The sequence below is a fragment of the Marmota flaviventris genome, chromosome 19, assembly GCF_047511675.1.
Source record: "Marmota flaviventris isolate mMarFla1 chromosome 19, mMarFla1.hap1, whole genome shotgun sequence".
Taxonomy (NCBI): domain Eukaryota; kingdom Metazoa; phylum Chordata; class Mammalia; order Rodentia; family Sciuridae; genus Marmota; species Marmota flaviventris.
This window is the reverse complement of record NC_092516.1, coordinates 21,219,178-21,240,287: the sequence shown is the minus strand read 5'-3', so window position 1 is coordinate 21,240,287 and position 21,110 is coordinate 21,219,178. Positions and strand designations below refer to the sequence as shown.

At 47.9% G+C, this 21,110-nt stretch overlaps 2 protein-coding genes across 2 annotated transcripts; one reads left to right on the top strand and one right to left on the bottom strand.

Moving 5' to 3' along the window:
- Positions 1–4,067: 4,067 nt before the first annotated feature.
- Znf48 (zinc finger protein 48) lies at positions 4,068–8,247 on the bottom strand. The gene is made up of 3 exons (XM_027948457.3): positions 8,105–8,247; positions 7,821–7,914; positions 4,068–6,666 (listed from the first exon to the last, which is right to left on the bottom strand). Exons 2-3 carry the CDS (start codon positions 7,897–7,899, stop codon positions 4,877–4,879), a joined length of 1,869 nt encoding a protein of 622 aa, XP_027804258.1. The 5' UTR covers positions 7,900–7,914; positions 8,105–8,247; the 3' UTR covers positions 4,068–4,876.
- A 9,007-nt stretch (positions 8,248–17,254) lies between these two features.
- Septin1 (septin 1) lies at positions 17,255–21,083 on the top strand. The gene is made up of 11 exons (XM_027948711.3): positions 17,255–17,317; positions 17,496–17,586; positions 17,681–17,767; positions 17,972–18,095; positions 18,396–18,530; positions 18,626–18,743; positions 19,524–19,625; positions 19,735–19,834; positions 20,055–20,220; positions 20,486–20,576; positions 20,681–21,083. Exons 1-11 carry the CDS (start codon positions 17,315–17,317, stop codon positions 20,765–20,767), a joined length of 1,104 nt encoding a protein of 367 aa, XP_027804512.2. The 5' UTR covers positions 17,255–17,314; the 3' UTR covers positions 20,768–21,083.
- Positions 21,084–21,110: the final 27 nt, after the last annotated feature.

Here is a 21,110-nt window from a genome sequence, read left to right as displayed (position 1 = left end):
TTTTGTGAGTGTGGTGGTCCAGGCCTATACTCCAGAGATTCTTGAGGCTGAGGCAGGAGTGTCTCAAGTTCAAGGCCAGCATGGGTAACTTAGTGAGACACTGTCTCAAAATATAAAAAGGGCTCTGGATGTAGCTCAGTAGTAGAAGATCTTTGGATTCAAACCCCAGTATCTCACACACACACACACACAAAAAAAAATTAGTTTCAAAACAGAAGAGAGATCTTTTACAAATTTTAATTTACAACATTTAACATGTTGGGGTTATGGAGGCTGAGATTGTGGCTCAGAGAGGGCTCGCCTACCATGCATGAGACACTGGGTTCTATCCTCAGCATCACATAAAATAATATAAAGATACTGTGTCGGGCTGGGGATGTGGCTCAAGCTGTAGCGCGCTCGCCTGGCATGCGTGCGGCCCGGGTTCAATCCTCAGCACCATATACAAACAAAGATGTTGTGTCTGCCAAAAACTAAAAAATAATAATAAAAAAAATACTGTGTCCACCTATAACCAAAAAAAAAAAAAAAAGTGGGATAAGGGAGCTTAGCTCAGTGGTAGAGTATTTGCATAGCATGACTAGGTTCAATCCCCAGCAGTAAAAAAGAAAAGAAAAAGTTGGAATATTACATATAGAAATTTCCCACTTCTCTTGAACAAGCCAGTACGTACCTAATTCTCCCAATTTATGAATAAATTGGGGCATCCAAGATTCAGAATGGAAGAAAAGAAATAACACGCAGTAAGAATTTACAATGTTGTTTCTTTACAATAGTCCTATGGGGATCAATATCTCCATTTGACCAATGATAAAACTCAGCCCTAAGTAATTTGCTCAAAGTCTCACATCTCATAAGCAGCAGAGTCCAAGCTTGTTATTCTATTGCATTAAACTCTATCTTGGGAATGAAATTATACCAAGGAAATTCATGGCAGATGCAGGACTCAACTGGATCATCCATCTGCAAAGCCTGGGCATAATTTGGAGTTTGGAATAACATCTACTCAAATTTTAGTTCTTCCACAGAGCTGAGAGAAGAGGGAAAATGTCCAAATATCACATGCGAGATTCCTCCAAAACTACTTTGTGTTTTTTTCCTTTTTTTTTTTTTTCTTTTGGTACTGGGGATTGAACCCAGAGGCACTTTACCACGGAACCACATCCCCAGCCCTTTTATTTGTTGGTTTTCAGGCAGTGAGACCTGACAGGGAGTGTAGCTCAGTCATACAGCACTCACCTAGCAGGTGTAAGGCTCTGGATTCCACCATGAAAAAAAAAAAAGTAAATAAGCAAATAAATATGATAATTTATGAAAAAATAAGGGCAAGATGATCCAATAGGGAGTGGCTATGGTTGGAGGGTTTCTTTAATGTGGCATCTCTGAAGAAATAATATGAACCTGGAATGATTAGAAAGGTTAACCATTTGAAAATCTGGAGGAATGTTTGAGACAGAACTGCAGAGGCCTTGAAGCAAAAAGTTGGCATGTTTAAGTCAGGTACTGAGTTATGCACCTATAGTCCCCATCCACTCAGGAAGCTAAGGCAGTAGGATTGATTGAACACAGGAGTTCAAGGCCAACATAGGCAACATAGCAAGACCTGTCTCAAAAAAGAGAAAGGAGGAGCTGGGGCTATATCTCAGTTGGTAGAGTGCCTGCTTTGCATGCACAAGGCCCTAGGTTCAATCCCCAGCACCACCAAAAGAAAGAAAAGGAAAAGGAACTCTACATGCCTCAGAAATAGAAGACTTGTGTTACTGGATCTGAGTGTACTAGCAAGGGTAAATGTAGTAGACAAGATGCAGTAAGTAGGGATCAGATAATAGCTGCATCTCCAACAAAGGCAAAGAGAATCAGTGAGGAGACTCAGCAAGTGAAAGGAGGCACCTACTGTTACTAACACAAGGAAGAGGGGCCCCATCCAATTGCTCTGCAAACATGTACAGTTATCTGTTTGCAATCACATGTGGTTTCTGCTCTTGAGAGTCTCATACTCAATAGAGTAGAAGATTGTGATAAGGCTGCAGCTGTAGCTCAGTGACAGAGTTCTTTCCTAGTGAGACCCTGGGTTCAATCCCCAGTAACTAAAACACACACACAGTCACATAGATTGTGATAAAAATGCTTAGCGTGTGCAAGGCCCTGAGTTTGATCCCCAGCACTGTTAAAAACAAAACTGATATAATTATGAATCATCTGTGAACACATAAAAAGGACAGTAGGCAAAAGGACAATAGGTCTTCTGGCAGAAGAGTAGTGGAATGAATGAACAACTCCCTGAGAGGAACAGGCATTGGGTGCAGGCCTCTCTGAGATAAATGCCAAGGGGATAAATGTGAAGGGCCTTCAAAGAGGGAATGCGACAGTTGGCAAGGAGTTTATGGGATTGTAAACTCTTATGAAGAGCAGATCATGTTTCAGGGATACCCTTCATAAAAGCATTTGGTGAAATCTATAGATACTAGGTCCTTCCTAGGACTGGGAGTAGAAAATTGAATTTGGAACTTGACTTCATTCTTTTATTATTATTTTTAATTGTCAATGGACCTTTATTTTATTTATTTAAATGTGATGCTGAGGATCAAATCCAGGGTCTTACACATGCCAGACACCTGCTCTACCACTGAGCCACAACCCCAGCCCTTGACTTCATCTTGAATCCCTGAGGACTTCGTGCGTTCTTTTTATTCTTCATAAAACAAATCATCTCCCATAGTTTTGTTTTTCTTATTATTATTTGATTTTTTTTTTCTTTGAGAGATGGGGTTTTGCTTTGTTGCATAGGCTGGCTTCAAACACCTAGGTAAAAGAGAACATCCTGTCTACAGACACCGCCACCGCACCTAGCCTACCACTGAGCCACATCCCTCAACAAAGGAAACAAAATTTAAAAGGCATAGAGCTGAAACCACACAAATGTTAAGCCGTGAATGCCAATCAAGTGTTAAGCTTCACAGAGAGGGAATGGGAAGATAGGGCAAATGTTTTCCATGGCGGCGGCGGGGGATGTAAATTGGCCAGATGTAGTTTTACCAAGTTCACTAAAATTAGCTTGGAAGCCGAACTGATAGAGTAAAAAGACAGGGAAAACAGCAAGGATGATCTTCCAAAATCTCCGAAAGACTCCATTCAGGCCAATGGATACCGGTGCACATTTAGCCGGAAGTTGCTTAGAATCCCCGCCCTGGACGCAAAGTTCTGGGTACTCAGCGTGTGCACTACTTGGCAGGGGTGGAAGGATCGGTAGGGCCTTTCTTACAGTAAGCTTTCACTGCTTTCTAGGACAGCGTGTCGGATGGCTAAAATCTCGCGTGAACTTCTACCCAGGACTATTCCCGCTCGACCATTAGCTGAGAACCGGACTGGAGAATTTGCAAAGCAATCAAATGTTGCTTAGAAGAATGAAGGGGCGTAATGTTTTTAGTTCCCAGCCAATCAGGGGAGTTCCTCTATTTCTTTCCTCCCTATTGGCGTTCTCCTTGGAACGAGTCAGGAATCGGAGCCCTGCTCCTGAGGATGCGATGGGTGCTGGTAAATTCGGCTGTCCTTTGCAAGGGATTAGAAAGCAACCTGTTTAACCCTTCCTTTGGACTTTGCAACCAGATGGTGTTTGTTCCGCCCCAGGGAAGCGGAGTTTCCCAGTGTCCCCATAGGCCGTGCATCTATGTTGGGACTTTCTGGGCTACATGGGTCTGCAACACTTAGGCTAACAGCCACTTTCCACCCATTCCCCGTATCTTGCCCTCCCTCCCTCAGCGTCGCACAATTTTCCTTTTAAGTATCATGTTCCAGGCTATTGCCTATGGGCTGTTAGACCTTAGGCCTCTGGCATTTGTTGACGAATCTGAATCTGGTGGCCCTTTTAAAACCCACTGTGAAGGGTAGAAAGTGGCTGACCCTGCCAGGATAACCTATTTAATGGGACAAAGAGCACCAGGGACCTACACAAGTTTACAAATCCTTTGAGGGTTTTGCCTGTGGTGTCACATTTATACTCTTTCAACCCTTGTCCTGCATGTACGTACACGTGTATACACAACCACACACCCCTACAGAGTCCAAGCCTCAGACAAGAAACAGTTTTATTAGTAAGGAGACACATGAAAATGTGGCTGTCAGGCCTTGCAGCATCCCTAGCCTCTGGGGCTTCTCCTCTCTCTAGTCCTGCCCTTGCCCAATCAGCTGATTTCTGCTGATGGCCACCAGAACCTGGATGTGGCATTCAGGCTGGATGCCATGAACACTCCTCCTGCTATTTCACCAGTGACCAGGTGTCAGGGTGGGTCCAGGTCCTCAAGGGACATAGATCTGGGCTCTATCCAAGAGTGCTCTTCCTGGCTAAGACCATGTCCAGTGACCCAAGGTTAGGAGTGGGATCTACCTACCACACAGCAATACTGTCCCCATCATGATGATCAAGATGCCCTGCCTCATCTGACACCGTAAATTCCAGATTTCCCTTTGCTGCACCTCATAGGGTCAAACAAACTGATTCAGGGTGTTTGGTCTCCCATGGCAAGTTTGGGAGGAGTAGTTCTTATCAGTCAAGCAGCAGGAATTTGGGGTTCTTTAAAGAGTTTTCAGGCTAAGGCCAGTTTCTAAATTTCAAATTAGTATTTACTGAGTGCTTACTGTGTGCTAGGCAGTGTTCTAGAATTTGAGGGTGTAGCCCATACTGGCAAGGTCCTAACACCAAGCCAGGACAGTTTCCTGAGCATCAATGTTATGGTCTCCAATTTCTATCTATTCATTCCTTTCTCCCATTTCTTCCCCTTTGTTTCCCTCCCACCACCTCCCAGGCCCTTTCTACTCTGCTTCAGCAGCAGATAACCCTCCCTTTGGTTTCCTGGGCTTCCACCTTCCCTGGACCCTATCATTCTAGTCCCACTGGTGGTTCCTCTTTGAGAGGCCTTGCCCGACCATCCCCTATCCCAAAGGGCCTCAGAACCAGGTGCCCTCGCTGGTGCTTGATACGGGCAGAACTGTCACCAAAACCCTTGCCACACTCTGCACACTTGTATGGCTTCTCCCCAGTATGTGTGCGCCTATGTTTGACCAGATCTGAGCTCCGGGGGAATTCCTTCCCACAGAAGCCACACACATGGGGCTGGCTGGGTCCAGAGGGCTGGGCCCGGACTCGAGGTCGAGGAGCCGTGGGTGCTGGGCCAGGTGGGTTATGTGGCCGTAGGAGAGTAGATGGTGGTGGTGGCCGGGCACGTTCACCACGGTGGGTTCGGAGGTGCTTGACTCTGGCCGAGCTGTCAGCAAAACCCTTGCCGCATTCAGGACAGAGGTAGGGTTTCTCCCCAGTGTGTACTCGATGGTGTTTCACCAGGTCAGAGCTTCGGCGGAAGCCCTTGCCACACTCGGGACACTTGTGGGGCTTGTCACCAGCCAGTGGTGGGGGTGGCTCCCCAGCCTGTGGGCCTCCAGGCTCAGGCTCCAAGCCAGGCAGGCCAAAAGGCCCATCGCCAGGGTGTGAAGGGCTTCGAGGTGTCAGTGGGGGGCTGGTGCCAAGAGGAGGTGGAGGTGGGCTGGGGATCAAAGGGGCTACAGGGTAAGCTGGAAAGCTGAAGTCCTGGGGCTCCATGTGAGTGAGGCGGTGGCGAAGAAGTGTGGAACTGAGGCTGAAGGTGCGGTCACATTCTGGGCAGGCATGAGGTCTCTCGCCACTGTGTGTGCGGAGGTGCTTAACCCGGGCAGAGCTGTCAGCAAAGCCCTTGCCACATTCAGGGCACAAGTAGGGCTTCTCTCCTGTGTGCACCCGCAGGTGTTTCACCAGGTCGGAGCCCCGGGCAAACTCCTTTCCGCACACATCACAGCCAAAGGGTTTGGGCCCCAGGTGACTGCGTTGGTGGCTCAGGAGGCTGCAACTTAGCACAAACCGTTTGCCACAATCAGTGCAAATATATGGCTTGTCCTGGGCCTTGGGTCCCTGTGCAGTTGTTGTGGCTGCTCGAGATGGCTGCCGGCGGGGCACCACTGGCCGGGGGGCTTGCTCCCCCCGGTGTGTCCGCTGGTGCTTTATGCGGGCAGAACTGTCACCAAAGCCCTTGCCACAGATGGCACACTTGTAGGGCTTCTCACCAGTGTGTGTTCGCTGGTGTTTCACCAGGTCAGAACTCTGCCGGAAGCTCTTGCCACATTCACCACAGATAGTGGGGCGCTCACCAGCAGGTATCCGAGGCCGTGGAATCTTTGGGGGACCCTGGGCTGGTGGCCGGGCCCTATAGGGTTTCTCACCACTGTGAGTTCGCTGGTGTTTAATGCGGGCTGAGCTATCTCCAAAGCCCTTGCCACAGACCCCGCACTTGTAAGGTTTCTCCCCTGTGTGAGTCCGCTGGTGTTTTACCAGATCTGACATCTGCCGGAAGCTCTTGCCACACTCACCGCACACCGCAGTTCGATCACTACTAGCCTGGCCCCAGCGTGGTTCTCCCAGGACCCGGGGGCCTCGATTCCGAGGCTGAGGCTTTCCTAGTCCCTCTCTCTGAACCCATAAATCATCCCAGGTCTGGATACCTTCAGGTTTGAGAGAATCATTTCCTACTTCATGACCTGAGGCCAAATCTTCTTCTTCCTTGAACCCCAAGTCATCCTCCTCTGGTGGGGTGTGTTCAAACACATCTGACTGAGAAATCACCACATTCTCACTCCCTAGACCTGGGAAAAGAAAAAGGAATTGTAGCTCTCACCTTTTGGCTTAGCCTCTTTGGTGTGTGGTGGGGGGAGGGGGGAGTGCTGGGAATGAAACCCAGGGCCTTCAGCAATCCTTCTACAGCACTGAGCTACACACCCCACCACCTCTCCAGGAAGACTTCCTTGACAATGGATCTCTTTCTCCTCTGAACTTTTGAAGCACTTATTGTCTGTGCCTTTCAATAACAATGGTAATGACTTCCTTTTACTATGTCCTAAATATATGCCAATATATTTAACTATATATGCAAATATAAAAATAAGTAATACTGTATCCTTGCAAACAATCCTAGAAGGTAATACTATTAGGTTACTATCCCCATTTTACAATCATGGAAATGCAGAGAATATAAGTGATTTGTTCTAAGTTAGAAAGTAGCCAAGCCAGCTTTTAACTCAGGTCTGTCTGAACCCAACCACGTTTTATTGCCTTTATATGGAAAACTTGGTATTTGCTCTTTCTATTGTACTTTGCTATATTAGCCTATTCTGTAATTTATTACTTCAGTCTTCCTGTGTCTTCTCACATACATCTCTCAAGATGCTTAGAGGTGGTGGGAGAGATAAAGTATCAGTAATTATAACTGTGGGTTCAGAACAATTATAGGGCTTCTACAATTGCTGTGCGATGTCACAGCAGAAGAAACAAGGAGACAGAGAATTGCATTCACAGCAAAGAGAAAATAGTGGAGAGGAATGGAAGATAAAGCTGGAAACGGTTGTTGGGACTAGTTTGAGCATGCAAGATTTGGATTTAATGCTAGGCTAAGTATAAGGCTTTAATTAGTAGCCAGGGGGGAGCTAGGAAGGTTTTTGAGTAGAAAGACAGGATTAGATCTGGAATTGGATCAATTTGCCTGCAGAGTGCATCACTGGAGAGAAAAGGGCAGAGGTGAAGACTGTGGGGGAGGGGAGGAGTCCTTGAGAAGATGCCCATAAAGGCCTGGCACACAGTAGGTACTCAGAAACGCTGGCTCCTTCCTTTGGTTTCTGCTCCCCTCCCCCTCTCTCCTTGGAGACACAGCTTACGACCAATTTTTCTCGGTGGGGCAGAGCCCAGCACTGGAGTCCCCACCCAGCTATTACCTGTCTGTGCAGCGCACGGCCGCGGCTCTCACCTGTGCGGGCGCTTCTTAACCGCTCCCTCTCCTCTGGGCCATGGAGATCCGAACCCCAGGGTTCTACGGCGCGTTCCATCGCCAGTACGCCGCCCTGGGCAAGGGGACAGACACATAATCCTGTGGTCACCACAACCATGTGCGGCCCGCGGACCTTGCCGCTGCCCTCTGTCGGCCGGCGCGGGCACCCGACACCGGGCGCGGTTCCCGGTAACTCCCGCCGGCGCCACCGGCCACCCCTGCACCTGCTGCTCCTCCTCCCAGCACGCAGCCGTCCCTCTCACCTCGTCAGCCGCCTCCAGCTCAGCCACCCGGTGCCCTCCCAAGTTCCTCTGCAAGGTGCGGGTATCCGAGCCACCGGCGGCTCGGAGACGCGGGATCCGCGCCAACACGGGAGGGGGCCCGGTCCCAGGCGTCCCGGGGGCGGCCGCCGGGGGCGGGGACGGGAAGCGGAAGCGCTGGGGCGTATAGAGCCGCTCTAGGACCTGGGAGGAGCCGCACGCCAGTTAGGGATGCCGGTGTTGGCGGGAGCTCTGTGGCCCGCGGGTGGCTGCGTGCAGCCGGGTGGGCTACTCTAAGCCGAAGACAGTGGCCCGAACTCGGTGGTATTAACCGTGTGCCTCCTGGGCTGCAGCTGGGTGATAAGGGCTGAAGACTCTTCCTAAATGTCGCTGTGTCTCTGGCCACCGGCGCAGACCTCGGGGGCTGGCGGGCAGCGCCAGCCACCCTAGCCCGGGAGAGACAAAGAAAGAGGAATCCGGACACGGACCCAGGGAAAGGAGTGGGGGAGAGACCAAGGCAGACAAAGGGCGGCGGAGACCCCAGACGGGGCGGGGCGGGGCGCTGAGACACGGGAAACAAAGCCCGGCTGGTCAGAGAGGCCGAGGACCGCGGTGGGGGCTGGGCTAGGGGAGACCGAGGCAGGAGCAGGGACTAGAGGGGAACGTCTGGTAAATGCTGCTAGGGAGAGGGGGCAGATGCAATCAGACCTGCAGCTCCCAAATAGACCCTGAACCAGGCTCACCCAGTCTTAATGTAAAAGCCCTGAATCAAAAAGGGCTCGGCTGATTAAAAATACAGGGGCAAAAGATTTGCCACCAGAAACAAGAGATGTAGAAAGATATAAGAGATAGCTATAAAGGCATTGAAGCAGTCTTAGGAGCCATAAGAAAAAGAAGCAAGCAGCGTGGAGGGAATCAGACCCAGAGTCAGAGAAACAAAGGACAGCAGTCAGTGAAAACAGGCAGAGACAAAGAGACAGAGACACAAAGAAAGAAGCTGCTAGAAAGACTGGGGACAGGCTGACAACCCTGCAAAACTAAGCCCAGAAAGAGGCTGAAGAAATAAACCCTTTTTCCATCCTGGTGGGGCCCTGGCTGGGGCTGTGTTCTAGTTAGGGGACCCAGGACCCTGGAAACATGCTTCCAGGATCTGCTTTTGTGGGAAAAGAGACTGAAAGATGTCTTGAGCCCCTTTGCCAATGATGAGGAGGGGTAACCACGGTTTTTTTTTTTTTAATATTCTTCACATGAGCCTTAGTGCTCAACTAGATGATTGGCATAAGCAGTTGACAAATTCCAGATCTGTCCTTGGAGTACTATCAGTTTAAATGGGCAAGCACACAAATCTTTAAAAATAAAGAGAGTTTGCTTAGCATGCAATCAGATTGGATCCCCAGGACAGGGGGGGTGGGGGGGGTGTGTTAGAGAACTGTAAGGGTGACAGTTATACCAACCTGTTCAAGATAGTGTAGGAGAGCTGGAAAAGTTCTAATACATGGGTCTTTGTCTGATAAACATGGAGGCTTTATATTGATCATAATCCCTAAAGACAACAACCACCCCCATATTTCTGATTGTTGAAGTCACAAAAGATCAAAATCCCTAAAGTCTAAAATCCTAAAAATCAGGGCTGGGGATGTAGCTTAGTGGTAAACTGTTTGCCTGGCATGCATGAAGCCCTGGATTCCATCCCCATCAATGCAAAAATAAATAAATAAAAATAAAAATCTGAAAATCACAATCCTAAAAGATTAAAATCCAAGATATTGAAATCATGAAAGAAAGTGGAAATCGTGAAAACTGCAATGCCAATTAAAAAAAGAGCCAGACCTGGTGGCAGACACCTGTAATCCCAGCAGACTGGAGCAGCAGGATCCTGAGTTCCAGGCCAGCCTGACAATTTTGTGAGATCCTGTTTCAAGATATACATAAACGCGGGCTGGGGATGTGGCTCAAGCGGTAGCGCGCTCGCCTGGCATGCGTGCGGCCCAGGTTCGATACTCAGCACCACATACCAACAAAGATGTTGTGTCCGCCGAGAACTAAAAATAAATAAATAAATATTAAAAAAAAAAAAGATATACATAAACGCTTAGTTGATAGAGCAGTTACATTGCATGCCTAAGGCTATGGGCTCAGTCCTCAGCACCAAAAAAGAAAAAAAAAAAAAAAAACCAGGATAAAGTGCCCCTGGGTTCAGTCTCTAGGACTGCATTTTTTAAAAAAAAGCAGTAAAATACTGAATTCTGGGAAGGAATTAGTGTGTTGTCTTTTTTTCCTAAGAGACCAAATTTCAGTGTGTTTTCCAGGCTGGTCCCAAACTTGGCTCCAAGGAGCTTATCATCCTCCTCATTCTACTGGCTACTGGGTAGGTAGAACTATAGACATTCACCACTGCACCCAGTTTTATATTATAAGCAGAATAGCTGCATCATGTTGGGCAGAAGAAACACCTAGAAACCTAATAAAGCATTATTTTGGATGTGTCTGTGAGGATGTTTCCAAAGATGAATGTATGAACCCAAGTGGACTAAGTGGGGAAGATCTGCCCTCAATGGGCAGGCCTCATCCCATACATAGGCTGGAGGGAAACAAATGCAGAAGGTGAGTGATCTCTCTCAGAGCTGGGACAGAGTTTTTTTCTGCTATCTAGACACTAGAAGTCCAGACTGGCTGACCTTTGGACCCTAGGACTTAACACCAGCACTTCAGGCATTTTTCAGGTGTTCAGCCTCAGAAGAGTTCAGGTGGTCAGCCTCCTATTGGGAGTCAGGGTCTCTGGTTCCAAGATGAAGCCTCTGGACCTAGACTGAACCATGCCAATGGAATCCTAGGGTCTCCAGACAGCCTGTGGTGGGACTTTTCAGCCACCACAATCATGTGAGGCAATTCAATTGAAATCCCAAACCATAATGACAGATTTGGAATTAGGTGGGATCAAGCATTCTAAAAGTGAATTTCAAGATGTTACCAATAACGTTCATTTTTTCCATTCATACCAATGCAGAAAAGTCAGATGGGTAGATTGATAGGCCATGTAATATGGCAAGGAAGGAAAATTTGGTTTAAAAATCATTTGTTTGTATTGGCATTCCTTCCAGCTGATGAAATTCCATGAGTTCTTTCTCTCTTTTTCTCTCTCTTTCTCTCTTTTCCTCTTTCTCTCTCCCTTTTCTCTCTCTCTCTTTCTCTATTTCTCTCTCTCTTTCTTTCTTTCACCAGGGATTGAACCAGGGGGAAAAATCACATCCCCAACTCTTTTACTTTGAGGTAGGATCTCACTGAGTTGCTTAGGACCTCACTAAGTTGCTGAGGCTGGCTTTGAAATTGTGATCCTCCTGCCTCAGCCTCAGAGCCACTGGGATTTCAAGTGTGTGCCACCATGCCTAGCCCCAGGAGCTCCTAATGAATTAAAGTTGCATTTGCTTGAAGAAGCTAGTTAAGTTTCAAACTGACTTGTTTGAAAATAATTATAAGAACTAGGGGTACAGTTCAATGGTAGAGTACTTGCCTACCACACATGAGACCCTAGGTTTGATCCCTAATACCACAAAGACAAACACAAAATTATGTTTAAAGCAGGATAAGAAGCATGGGTGTTGCTGTTCACTCACCAGTATTGTTTCTGCCAAATTTGTGGTCTGCTATGAATACATTCAGAATGGATTTCTGCATACCCAAAACAATACAGAAGCATCACATGGGAAAATTTAGTAGATAATGACTGTGTTGGTGTCTATCAAATCATAGAATGATTTCAAAAAGAACAGTGCTACATAGAAAATGAATGTGAAGTAGCTGTGCGACGGCGTGCATGCCTGTAATCCCAGTGACTCAAGAGGCTAAAGCAGGAGGATCAAAAGTTCAAAGCCAGCCTCAGCAATTTAGCGAGGCCCTAAGCAACTTAGCAAGATCCTGTCTCAAAAAATAAAAAGGGCTCAGTGCTCAGTGCTATGTGGCTCAGTGCTTAAGCAACCCTGTGTTCAATCCCTGGTATCCCCCCACCCCGCCACCGAAAAATAGCACAGAACATACATACAAAGTGGCAAAAACGGGTCTTCTATTTTTTTTTCTGGGTACTGGGCACTTTTCCAAGCTATATTCCCAGTCCTTTTTTATTTTGACACAGGGTCTTGCTAAGTTGATGAGGTTGGCCACAAACTTGCAATCCTTCTGCCTCAACCTCCTGAGTTAAACAGGTATGTGCCATCATGTGTGGCTTGCATGCTATTTAAAGGCTGTTCAATAATTCTGGGAAGGGCTGGGGATGTGGCTCAAGCGGTAGTGCGCTTGCCTGGCATGTGCGGGGCGCTGGGTTCGATCCTCAGCACCATATTAAAATAAAGATGTTGTGTCCACTGAAAACTAAAAATTAATTAAAAAAAATTCTGGGAAGATCAGAGTCTGAACCCAGGGCAGGGGTTGGAAGGTATGGAGAAAAGGAGACCAATTTTTTGATGGAAATCAACTGGATATACTTATGGAGGGTGAGAATGAGAGGAATTCAGAGTGATGTAGGGTTTTTTTTGTTTTGTTTTGTGGTGCTGGGGGTGGAACTCAGGGCCTCCCAGATGCTAGGCAAATGCTCTACCACTGAATATATCCCTAGCCTCCCAGAGTTTTAACTAAGACATTGGGGCTGCTCAGTCTGATGAGAAATGGAGGAGGAGGGGCTGTGGTAGAGTGGGAAAGATATAATCATCTCTTCCCTTTATATCTAAATACTGTTTCTCTTCTGGCACTTTTAGCATGAATGCTGTGAGTCACACCTACTTGTGGCTGTCTGTCTCCCCAGAGGACTGAAATGCTGACTTAATTCACCCTGTCTGGATCCTTGGCAACTAATCCACAAGAGCAGTCACTGGATATTAGCTGGCAGAACTACCATATTGCTCAGCTCATGTAATAATAATAACTAGCATTTGCATGAGCTCATCTCATATGCCAAAGCACTATTCTAAGAGTTTTGTGTATTAACCCGTATTAACCCATGTGCCGTAGTCTGTCTTTTCTTTTTTTTGCAGTACTTGGGATTAAATTTAGAGCATTTTACCACTGATCTACATTCCCAGCGGCTTTTTTTTTTTTTTTGATAGAGTCTTGCTAAGTTTCCAAGACTAGCCTTGAACTTGGGATTCTCTTGCTTCAGTCTCCCAAGTCACTGGGTTTACAGGCCTGTACCACCAACATCCGGCTTGCTGTAATCTTGGTCATGTCCCATGAGGGAAATTATTTGTTTACTTATTTAGATACTGGGGATTGAACCCAGGGTGCTTTACCACTGAGATACATCCCCAGACCTTTTTAGGGGAGTACCGAGGATTGAACTCAGGGGTACCTAACCACTGAGGAACATCCCCAGCCCGTTTTTGTATTTTTTTTAGAGACAGGGTGTCTCACTGAGTTTCTCAGGGCCTCCCTAAATTGCTGAGGCTGGCTTTGAACTCTTAATCCTCCTGCCTCATCCTCCTGAGCTGCAGGAATTACAGGCATGTACCACTGCACCCAGCCAGACCTTTTTCTTTATTGGTACCAGGGATTGAATTTAGGGGTACTCAACCACTGAGCCACATCCCCAGCCCAATTTTGTATTTTATTTAGAGACAGAGTTCCATTGAACTGCTTAGCATCTCACCATTGCTGAGGCTGGCTTTGAACTCTCGATTCTCCTGTCTCAGCCTCCTGAACCGCTGAGATTACAGGAGTGCACCATCAGCCTGGCTTCCAGCCAAACCCCCTTTTTTTTTTTTCTTTCTTTCTTTCTTTTTTCTTTTTCTTTTTAGTTATAGGTAGACACAATATCTTTATTTTTTATTTTTATATGGTGTTGAGGATCGAACCCAATGCCTCAAGCATGGTAGGTGAGTGCTCTACCTCTGAGTCACAACCCAGCCCCCAGCCAGACTTTTTTAATTTTATATTTTGAGACAGGGTCTTGCTAATTTGTGAGGGTAGCCTTGAACTTACAATCTTCCTGCCTCAGCCTCTCAAATGAGCTTCTGTGAATACAGACATGCACCACTGAGCCCAGCTTAAGGGAGAATTATTAATGGTACTGTTGTACAGATGAAGAAACTGAGTCACCAAGAAGTTAAAGTAAGACATCCAAGGTCACATAGCTAGTAAGTTCACACAATTCTAAATAACTGCATGTCTCTATAGTCATATGTACCTTGCAAAACCTACAAGGAAGTTCCTGTGAGAGAAAGACCCAGAGAGGCAATTTTTTCTTTTTGGTAGTGCAAGAGATTGAACCTAGGACCTAGCAATGCTAGGCAAGCATTCTACAAGAGTACATCCCCAGACTGAGAAGCAACTTTTCTATGGTTACATAAGGGAGACAGTGTTAGAAATGAACTTTAAGTAAGGATAAAGTAAACACATGGCAGCAGGGGATGTGGTTCAGTGCTTGCCTAGCATGTGGAACTCTGAGTCTGAGCTTCAGGACCATTAAAAAAAGAGAGATAAAAAAGATATATACATGACGATCTGGGTGAATCTTTTTTTTTTTATTTTTTGGTACCAGGGATTGAACTCAGGGGCATTCAACCACTGAGCCACATCCCCAGCACTATTTTGTATTTTACTTAGAGATAAGGTCTCACTGAGTTGCTTAGCACCTCACTTTTGCTTAGGGTGGCTTTGAACTAAAGATCCTGATCCTCCTGCCTCAGCTTCCCAAGCTACTGGAATTACAGGCATGTGCCACCTCTCCCAACACCCCCAGCACCCACAGGCATTCTGATAGCAAAACTTAAATATGTGTAATTCATTTTACACAAGGAAATTGGAGTTAAGAGAGGTTAAGTAACTTGCTCAAGTTTGTACAGCAAGTAAATATTAGGCATTGGGGTTTGGAGAGTTCTTTCTGACTTCCAGATGAGGTGCCTTTTACGTGTCCTGCAGTCTCCCAGCCTTTGCCTCTGACGACCTTCATTTATTCATTCTTTCAAGAATCCATGCATCTAGTATATCATTCATCAGTATCTTTTTAAAGACACTGGGGAATACAGAAATTGGGAGGACATGATCTCTGCCCTCAGAGAGCTCAGTTGGGAGCAGAGACAGGTAAGCACAGGTGGTTTTTTAAAAAAAATTTTAAAAAATAGTTGTAGATGGACAGCATGCCTTTATTTTATTTTATAATGTGGTGCTAAGGATAGAACCCAGTGCCTCACACATGCTAGGCAAACACTCTGCCACTGAGCTACAGCCCCAGCCTTTACATGTGGGTTTTTAGGGGCCTCTGAAAGGTGCTGGGGAGTCTAAAGGAGGGGAAGGACTCTGTCTGGAGTAGCTGGGGCAGATTTTGTACAGGAGGCAGAGCCCCTTGAAAGAGGAAGAGGTGTTTTCCTGGTACAGAAAATGTGGGCAGGGCCAGTATGTTTGGGCCACAGAGATGGAGTGATGAGGACTGGTGGCAGAAACTGTCTGCCAGGCCAGAGCTCCAATTTGATTCTGAGGTCACTGGGGAGCCTCTGAAGGGTTTGATCAAGGGGTTCTTTGGCCAAAATTCTGAAATAAGTTCTCTCTGACAGTGGTGTTCAAAGACCTGGAGTGTTTTTTAAGATTTAAAAAAAAATATTTTTTAAGTTATTGATAGGAGAGAAATGAATTACAGTAGATGGGGTAGAGAGAGAAGATGGGAGGGGAGGGGAGGGGGGATAGTAGAGGATAGGAAAGGCAGCAGAATACAACAGTCACTAGTATGGCAATATGTAAAAACGTGGATATGTAACCGATGTGATTCTGCAATCTGTATACGGGATAAAAATGGGAGTTCATAACCCACTTGAATCAAATGTATGAAATATGATATGTCAAGAGCTTTGTAATGTTTTGAACAACCAATAAAAAAAAGTTATTGATAGACCTTTATTTTATTTATTTATTTATATGTGGTGCTGAGAATCGAACCCAGTGCCTCACACATGCCAGGCAACTGTGCTACTGCTGAGCCACAGCTCCAGTCCTTAAGAATGTCATTAAGGGGGCTGGGGTTGTAGCTCAGTGGTACAGTACTTGCCTAGCATGTGTGAGGCACTGGGTTTGATTCTCAGCACCACATATAAATAAATATATTAAATAAAAGGTACATCAACAACTAAGAAGAAAATCTATTAGGGGAATGAGGTAGAGCTCAATGTTTAGCACTGATCCACAGCACCAAAAACATCAAAAAGTCCATGGGTTCTAGCTCAGTGGAAGAGTACTTGCCTAGTGTGTGAGGTCCTGGGTTCAATCTCCAGCTTTGCAGGAGGAGAAAAAGTCTAATACATGAACCAAAAAACTGATGGCCCCTTACTTTCAATATTGTTTGTTTTATGGTGCCGGGGCCCCTTTGTAATTTTTCCCCCTTTTTCATTGGGTATTAAATGTGGGGGTGCTTTACCATTGATCTATATTCCCAGGAATTTTTATCTTAAAATTCACATATATATGTGTATAATATATATATAATTTATTTATTTTGGTGGTCTTGGGGATCAAACACAGGGCTTCAAGCATGCTAGGCAAGTGCTCTTCCCAAGCCCTTATTTTATATTTTAAAATATTTTTAGTTGTATCCCAGCACCACACACAAAAATATTTTTAGTTGTAGATGAACACAATTTCTTTATTTATTTTTATGTGGTGCTGAGGATCGAACCCAGTGCCTCATACATGCTAGGCAATCACTCTACCACTGAGCTACAACCATAGCCCTATTTTTTATTTTTGAGACAGGGTCTCACTAAGTTGCTGAGGGTCTTGCTAAATTGCAAGATTGGCCTTGAACTTGCTACCTACCCTTCTGCCTCAGCCTTTGAGTTGCTGGGATTACAGGTGTGCATCATTGTCTGATAGCCCCTTCTACTTCTAATCCCATTATGGGTTTTGGTCCATCAGAAACCCTAGGAACATTTTTGTTATCTTGTGCAAGACTTTGTTACACCTGCTAAAGAGAGCAGCCTGCTTCCTTCCTCTCTGCCCATATATCACCTGGCACCCTGGTGACAAAGGGGCTTGGAATAAAGGCATGTAGAGAATGGAGGGGTTGAAGCTTCGGGTCCAGGTATTCCTGGATTTGGCTTTCCCCACCTCTCTGGTCTGGGCTGGTTTGAGCATCACAGCTTCCTACAACTGCCCGCCCCCTTGTTTGCTGCATTCAACTTCCTGCCCTACCAGAGGAAGTGGGGAGTGATAGCAGGTGCAGAGACAGCTAGCGGAGCCATGGTGAGTCCTTGTGCCCAGGAAGCTAGGCATCCCCAGCCTAACCCCCTACCCCCACACAGTCCCCAGACCCGGGTAGACCCATAATAGGCTGACTTTTCCAAGTCTTTGGGTTCAGGTGATACTGAGGTCCTGCCTGCCACTCTCAGGAGTCTTATATCACCCCCCCCACCCCGAACAGGACAAGGAGTATGTGGGTTTTGCTGCGCTCCCCAACCAGCTGCACCGCAAGTCCGTCAAGAAGGGGTTTGACTTCACACTCATGGTGGCAGGTCTGGAGGCTCTAGAGAGAGACTTGGGGTGGAGGTGTCTTCAGAAGACCCTGGCTGTCCCCTCATCTAATCAGTTGGCCTGTCCTGTCCACAGGGGAGTCAGGTCTGGGGAAATCCACCCTTATCAACAGCCTGTTCCTCACCAACCTCTATGAGGATCGGCAAGTGCCAGAGGCTAGCGGTAAGATCCTGCTGCCATCTCCAGGCAGTGCCCTTGACCCCCTTCCCTAGGTTACATTCTTCCTTCAAGTTCACTCAGTGCCCACTGCTTTTCTGAGACTGTTTCCTCCCTTGAAAAGGGGATGGGGCAACTGTAACACTGGGAAAGGAAATTAGTCTTGCTTTGAGCCCTATGCTATCCTCTGTCCTCTCCTTGCCCCCACAGCTCGTTTGACACAAACATTGACCATTGAGCGCAGGGGTGTGGAGATTGAAGAGGGGGGCGTCAAGGTGAAGCTGACCTTGGTGGACACACCTGGCTTTGGGGATTCTGTGGACTGCTCAGACTGGTGAGGAGGAGGGAAAGTGACAGGGACTGAGCCTCTCAAAGCAGCTACTGTGTGGAGGCCCAGGGGACAGTTGCAGGGCTGGTCTGACCTGGTTCCCTGACTCAAAATGAGGCACCTGTTTCTGGAAGCCATCTGGCCCAAAGTATGCTTCTTAACTTCACATCAACACCCCCACCAGTTTCCCTTGATATATGGATGGAGCCAAAGGAACTACTTCTCATCCCCATAACCTTGGCCAGCCTTGTCTCCTTGCCTGTGTGGCTTCTGATCTTTGACACATGTCCTCTCTCCTTACCCCAGCTGGCTGCCTGTGGTGCGCTTCATTGAGGAGCAATTTGAGCAGTATCTCAGGGACGAGAGTGGCTTGAACCGGAAGAACATCCAGGATTCCCGGGTCCACTGCTGTCTCTACTTCATCTCACCCTTCGGCCGGGGGTCTGAAGGGGGATCCTAAGGGTTGGGGGCCTTGGGGAGTGTACGAGGGAGGCTTTGTCCCCTGGGACTGGGCCCTGATTAATTTTTGGGTGCAGGCTCCGGCCCCTAGATGTGGCCTTCCTCCGGGCGGTGCACGAGAAAGTCAACATCATTCCAATCATTGGCAAAGCAGATGCCCTGATGCCCAAGGAAACCCAGGCCCTCAAGCAGAAGGTGTGCGTGGTGTCCTTGGCCCCAAGTGAAGCCAAAAGTCATGACCGATCTCAGCTTTGACTTCTTTGATCTTAGGGTAGTCTTTTTGGAACACTGTGGGAGAGTTTTCGGGAAAGGTGGGCAGCAAGCTGCCAGAAGTAGCCATGTCTTTAGAAGTTTAAAACAGCCTGAGGGGGTGGGGATATAGCTCGGTTGGTAGAGTGCTTGCCTTGCATGCACCAGGCCCTGGGTTTAATCTCCAACACCACACACACACACACACACAAGCCAGTCTGAAACAGGGCTTGGTGTCACACTGAAGGCTGAAGCAGGAAGATCTCAACTCCAAAGCCAAAGGAACTACTTCTCATCCCCATAACCTTGGCAAGGTGAAGTGCCCCTGGGTTCAATCCCTGGATGGTGACAGGCTGGATATACAGCCCCAGGGCTAGATACTTAGCAAAGGCCTAAGAGCAAAGGCATGGACATGATGCCCTGACATCCCTCTGGCCTTGTGATGCTGATGATCTCCTACCCTAAGCTCTTCAGAGTCTTAAACTATTGTTTCTCTCAGGTCTTTCATGGTCTGTTTATGTCTGCTCTTAGAATCCTATTTATCATCACTGTGACTTGATTTTGTTTTTACGTTATCTTGTATGTCTGTCTCTCACCATCTCTGTCATTCCCATCTTTCTGTCTCTCTGACTACCAGATGTCTCTGTATCTCACTGTGTCTGGCCATGCAATGTCTGTCATTCATGGCCTGTGGATCTCACTCTCTCTGCATCTTTCTCCTCTGAGATACGGGACCAATTGAAGGAGGAGGAGATCAATATTTACCAGTTCCCAGAATGTGACTCTGATGAGGATGAAGACTTCAAGAGACAGGATGCTGAGATGAAGGTATGAGAGGAAGAGGAGGAAAGGGCAGAGCAGAGGTTAGGTGTGGAGATGGAGGCTGAGGTTTTTGCCCACAAGCAGCCCACGGTGACTCCTGACCCCTGCCCTCTAGGGAAGCATCCCTTTCGCAGTCGTCGGTTCATGCGAGGTGGTGAGAGACGGTGGGACCCGACCAGTGAGGGGACGCCGCTACTCCTGGGGGACCGTGGAGGGTAAGGCCAAACACAAGTTCTGAGGCCAGCAGCAAGCAGAAGCTGCACCCAATATGTAAAGTTGGGGCGGGTTCTAAGTCCTGGGAACTCCTAAGAGTCAAAAGAGGGATACTTGGGCTGCAAACTGAGGATCCTTGGCAAGATCAGCAGCAGGACTCCCGGGTGACTGAGGGTGGGTTTGGACCGGAAACTCCCTGACGCTCACCGATCCGCCCCCCAGTGGAGAACCCACAGCACTGCGACTTCCTGAACCTGAGACGGATGTTGGTGCAGACACACCTGCAGGACTTGAAAGAGGTGACACACGATCTGCTCTACGAGGGCTACCGGGCCCGCTGCCTACAGAGCCTAGCCCGGCCTGGGGCTCGTGATCGAACCAGCCGCAGGTGAGAACCAGGACCAACGATTTTGATGCTTCCAAATCTCCACTCGGGGGCAGCGTTCGAGACTGCACAGTTCCCACTCTTGACCCTGCCTCCCTATCCATGGCCCCACCCCACCCCACCCCCCAGCTCTCTTTCTCCACCCACTTGGCCTCCGACTCTAACCTCCCAGACACGGCCCCGCCTCCTAGACTCAAATTCCTCCGGCCTTAACCTACAATTTCAGATCCCGTCCCTGATTCCTGTCTCCCTTCCCTCTACCCGCTAGTAAACTTTCCCGCCAGAGCGCCACAGAGATCCCGCTGCCCATGCTGCCTCTGGCCGAGACGGAGAAGTTGATCCGCGAGAAGGACGAAGAGGTGAGCAAGCACCTCGCTTCCCCTCCACCCAAAGCCCCAGATCCTCTTCAAGGTCCCTCTCTGGCGTCTCCGGGTTTCACTGCCAATAATCTTGCCCCACACAGCTGCGCCGCATGCAAGAGATGCTGGAGAAGATGCAGGCCCAGATGCAGCAGAGCCAGGTTCAGGGCGAGCAGTCGGACGCTCTCTGAGGCTTCCGCCCGGCCCGGCCTTACTTCGGCTCCGCCTTCGGTCCGTTTCTTGTCCAATCCCGGGGCCCTAGACTGCTCAGCCTCTAATTCCGGAGCCTCAGCGAGTGGCCCACGCCCACTCTTGCACTTGCTTTGTGTAGGTTCTCGGGGCTAAAGGTTCAGCCCGTCCCGGAGTTTGTAGCTCCGCCCCCCACTTCGCCCTGGGCTCACTTCCAGGAGGGGCCTCCAGCCCAGCTCCTGCCAGCCTCTCCCCACTTTGGGGTGTCGCTCCCCTTCAAACTATATCTTCAATAAAAACTTAGCTTCCCGGGCGCCACGCAAGTCTTCTCACTGGCGGGAACCG

Bases quoted from the DNA above. Each gene is read 5' to 3' on its own strand.
- Septin1 (XM_027948711.3), top strand. The intron at 17,768-17,971 runs GTAAGATCCTGC...TTGCCCCCACAG, and splicing joins GCAAGTGCCAGAGGCTAGCG to CTCGTTTGACACAAACATTG. The intron at 20,221-20,485 runs GTGAGAACCAGG...TCTACCCGCTAG, and splicing joins CGTGATCGAACCAGCCGCAG to TAAACTTTCCCGCCAGAGCG.
- Znf48 (XM_027948457.3), bottom strand. From the start codon at position 7,899: ATGGAACGCGCCGTAGAACCCTGGGGTTCGGATCTCCATGGCCCAGAG. The intron at 6,667-7,820 runs GTGAGAGCCGCG...TTCTTTTCCCAG, and splicing joins GTTAAGAAGCGCCCGCACAG to GTCTAGGGAGTGAGAATGTG.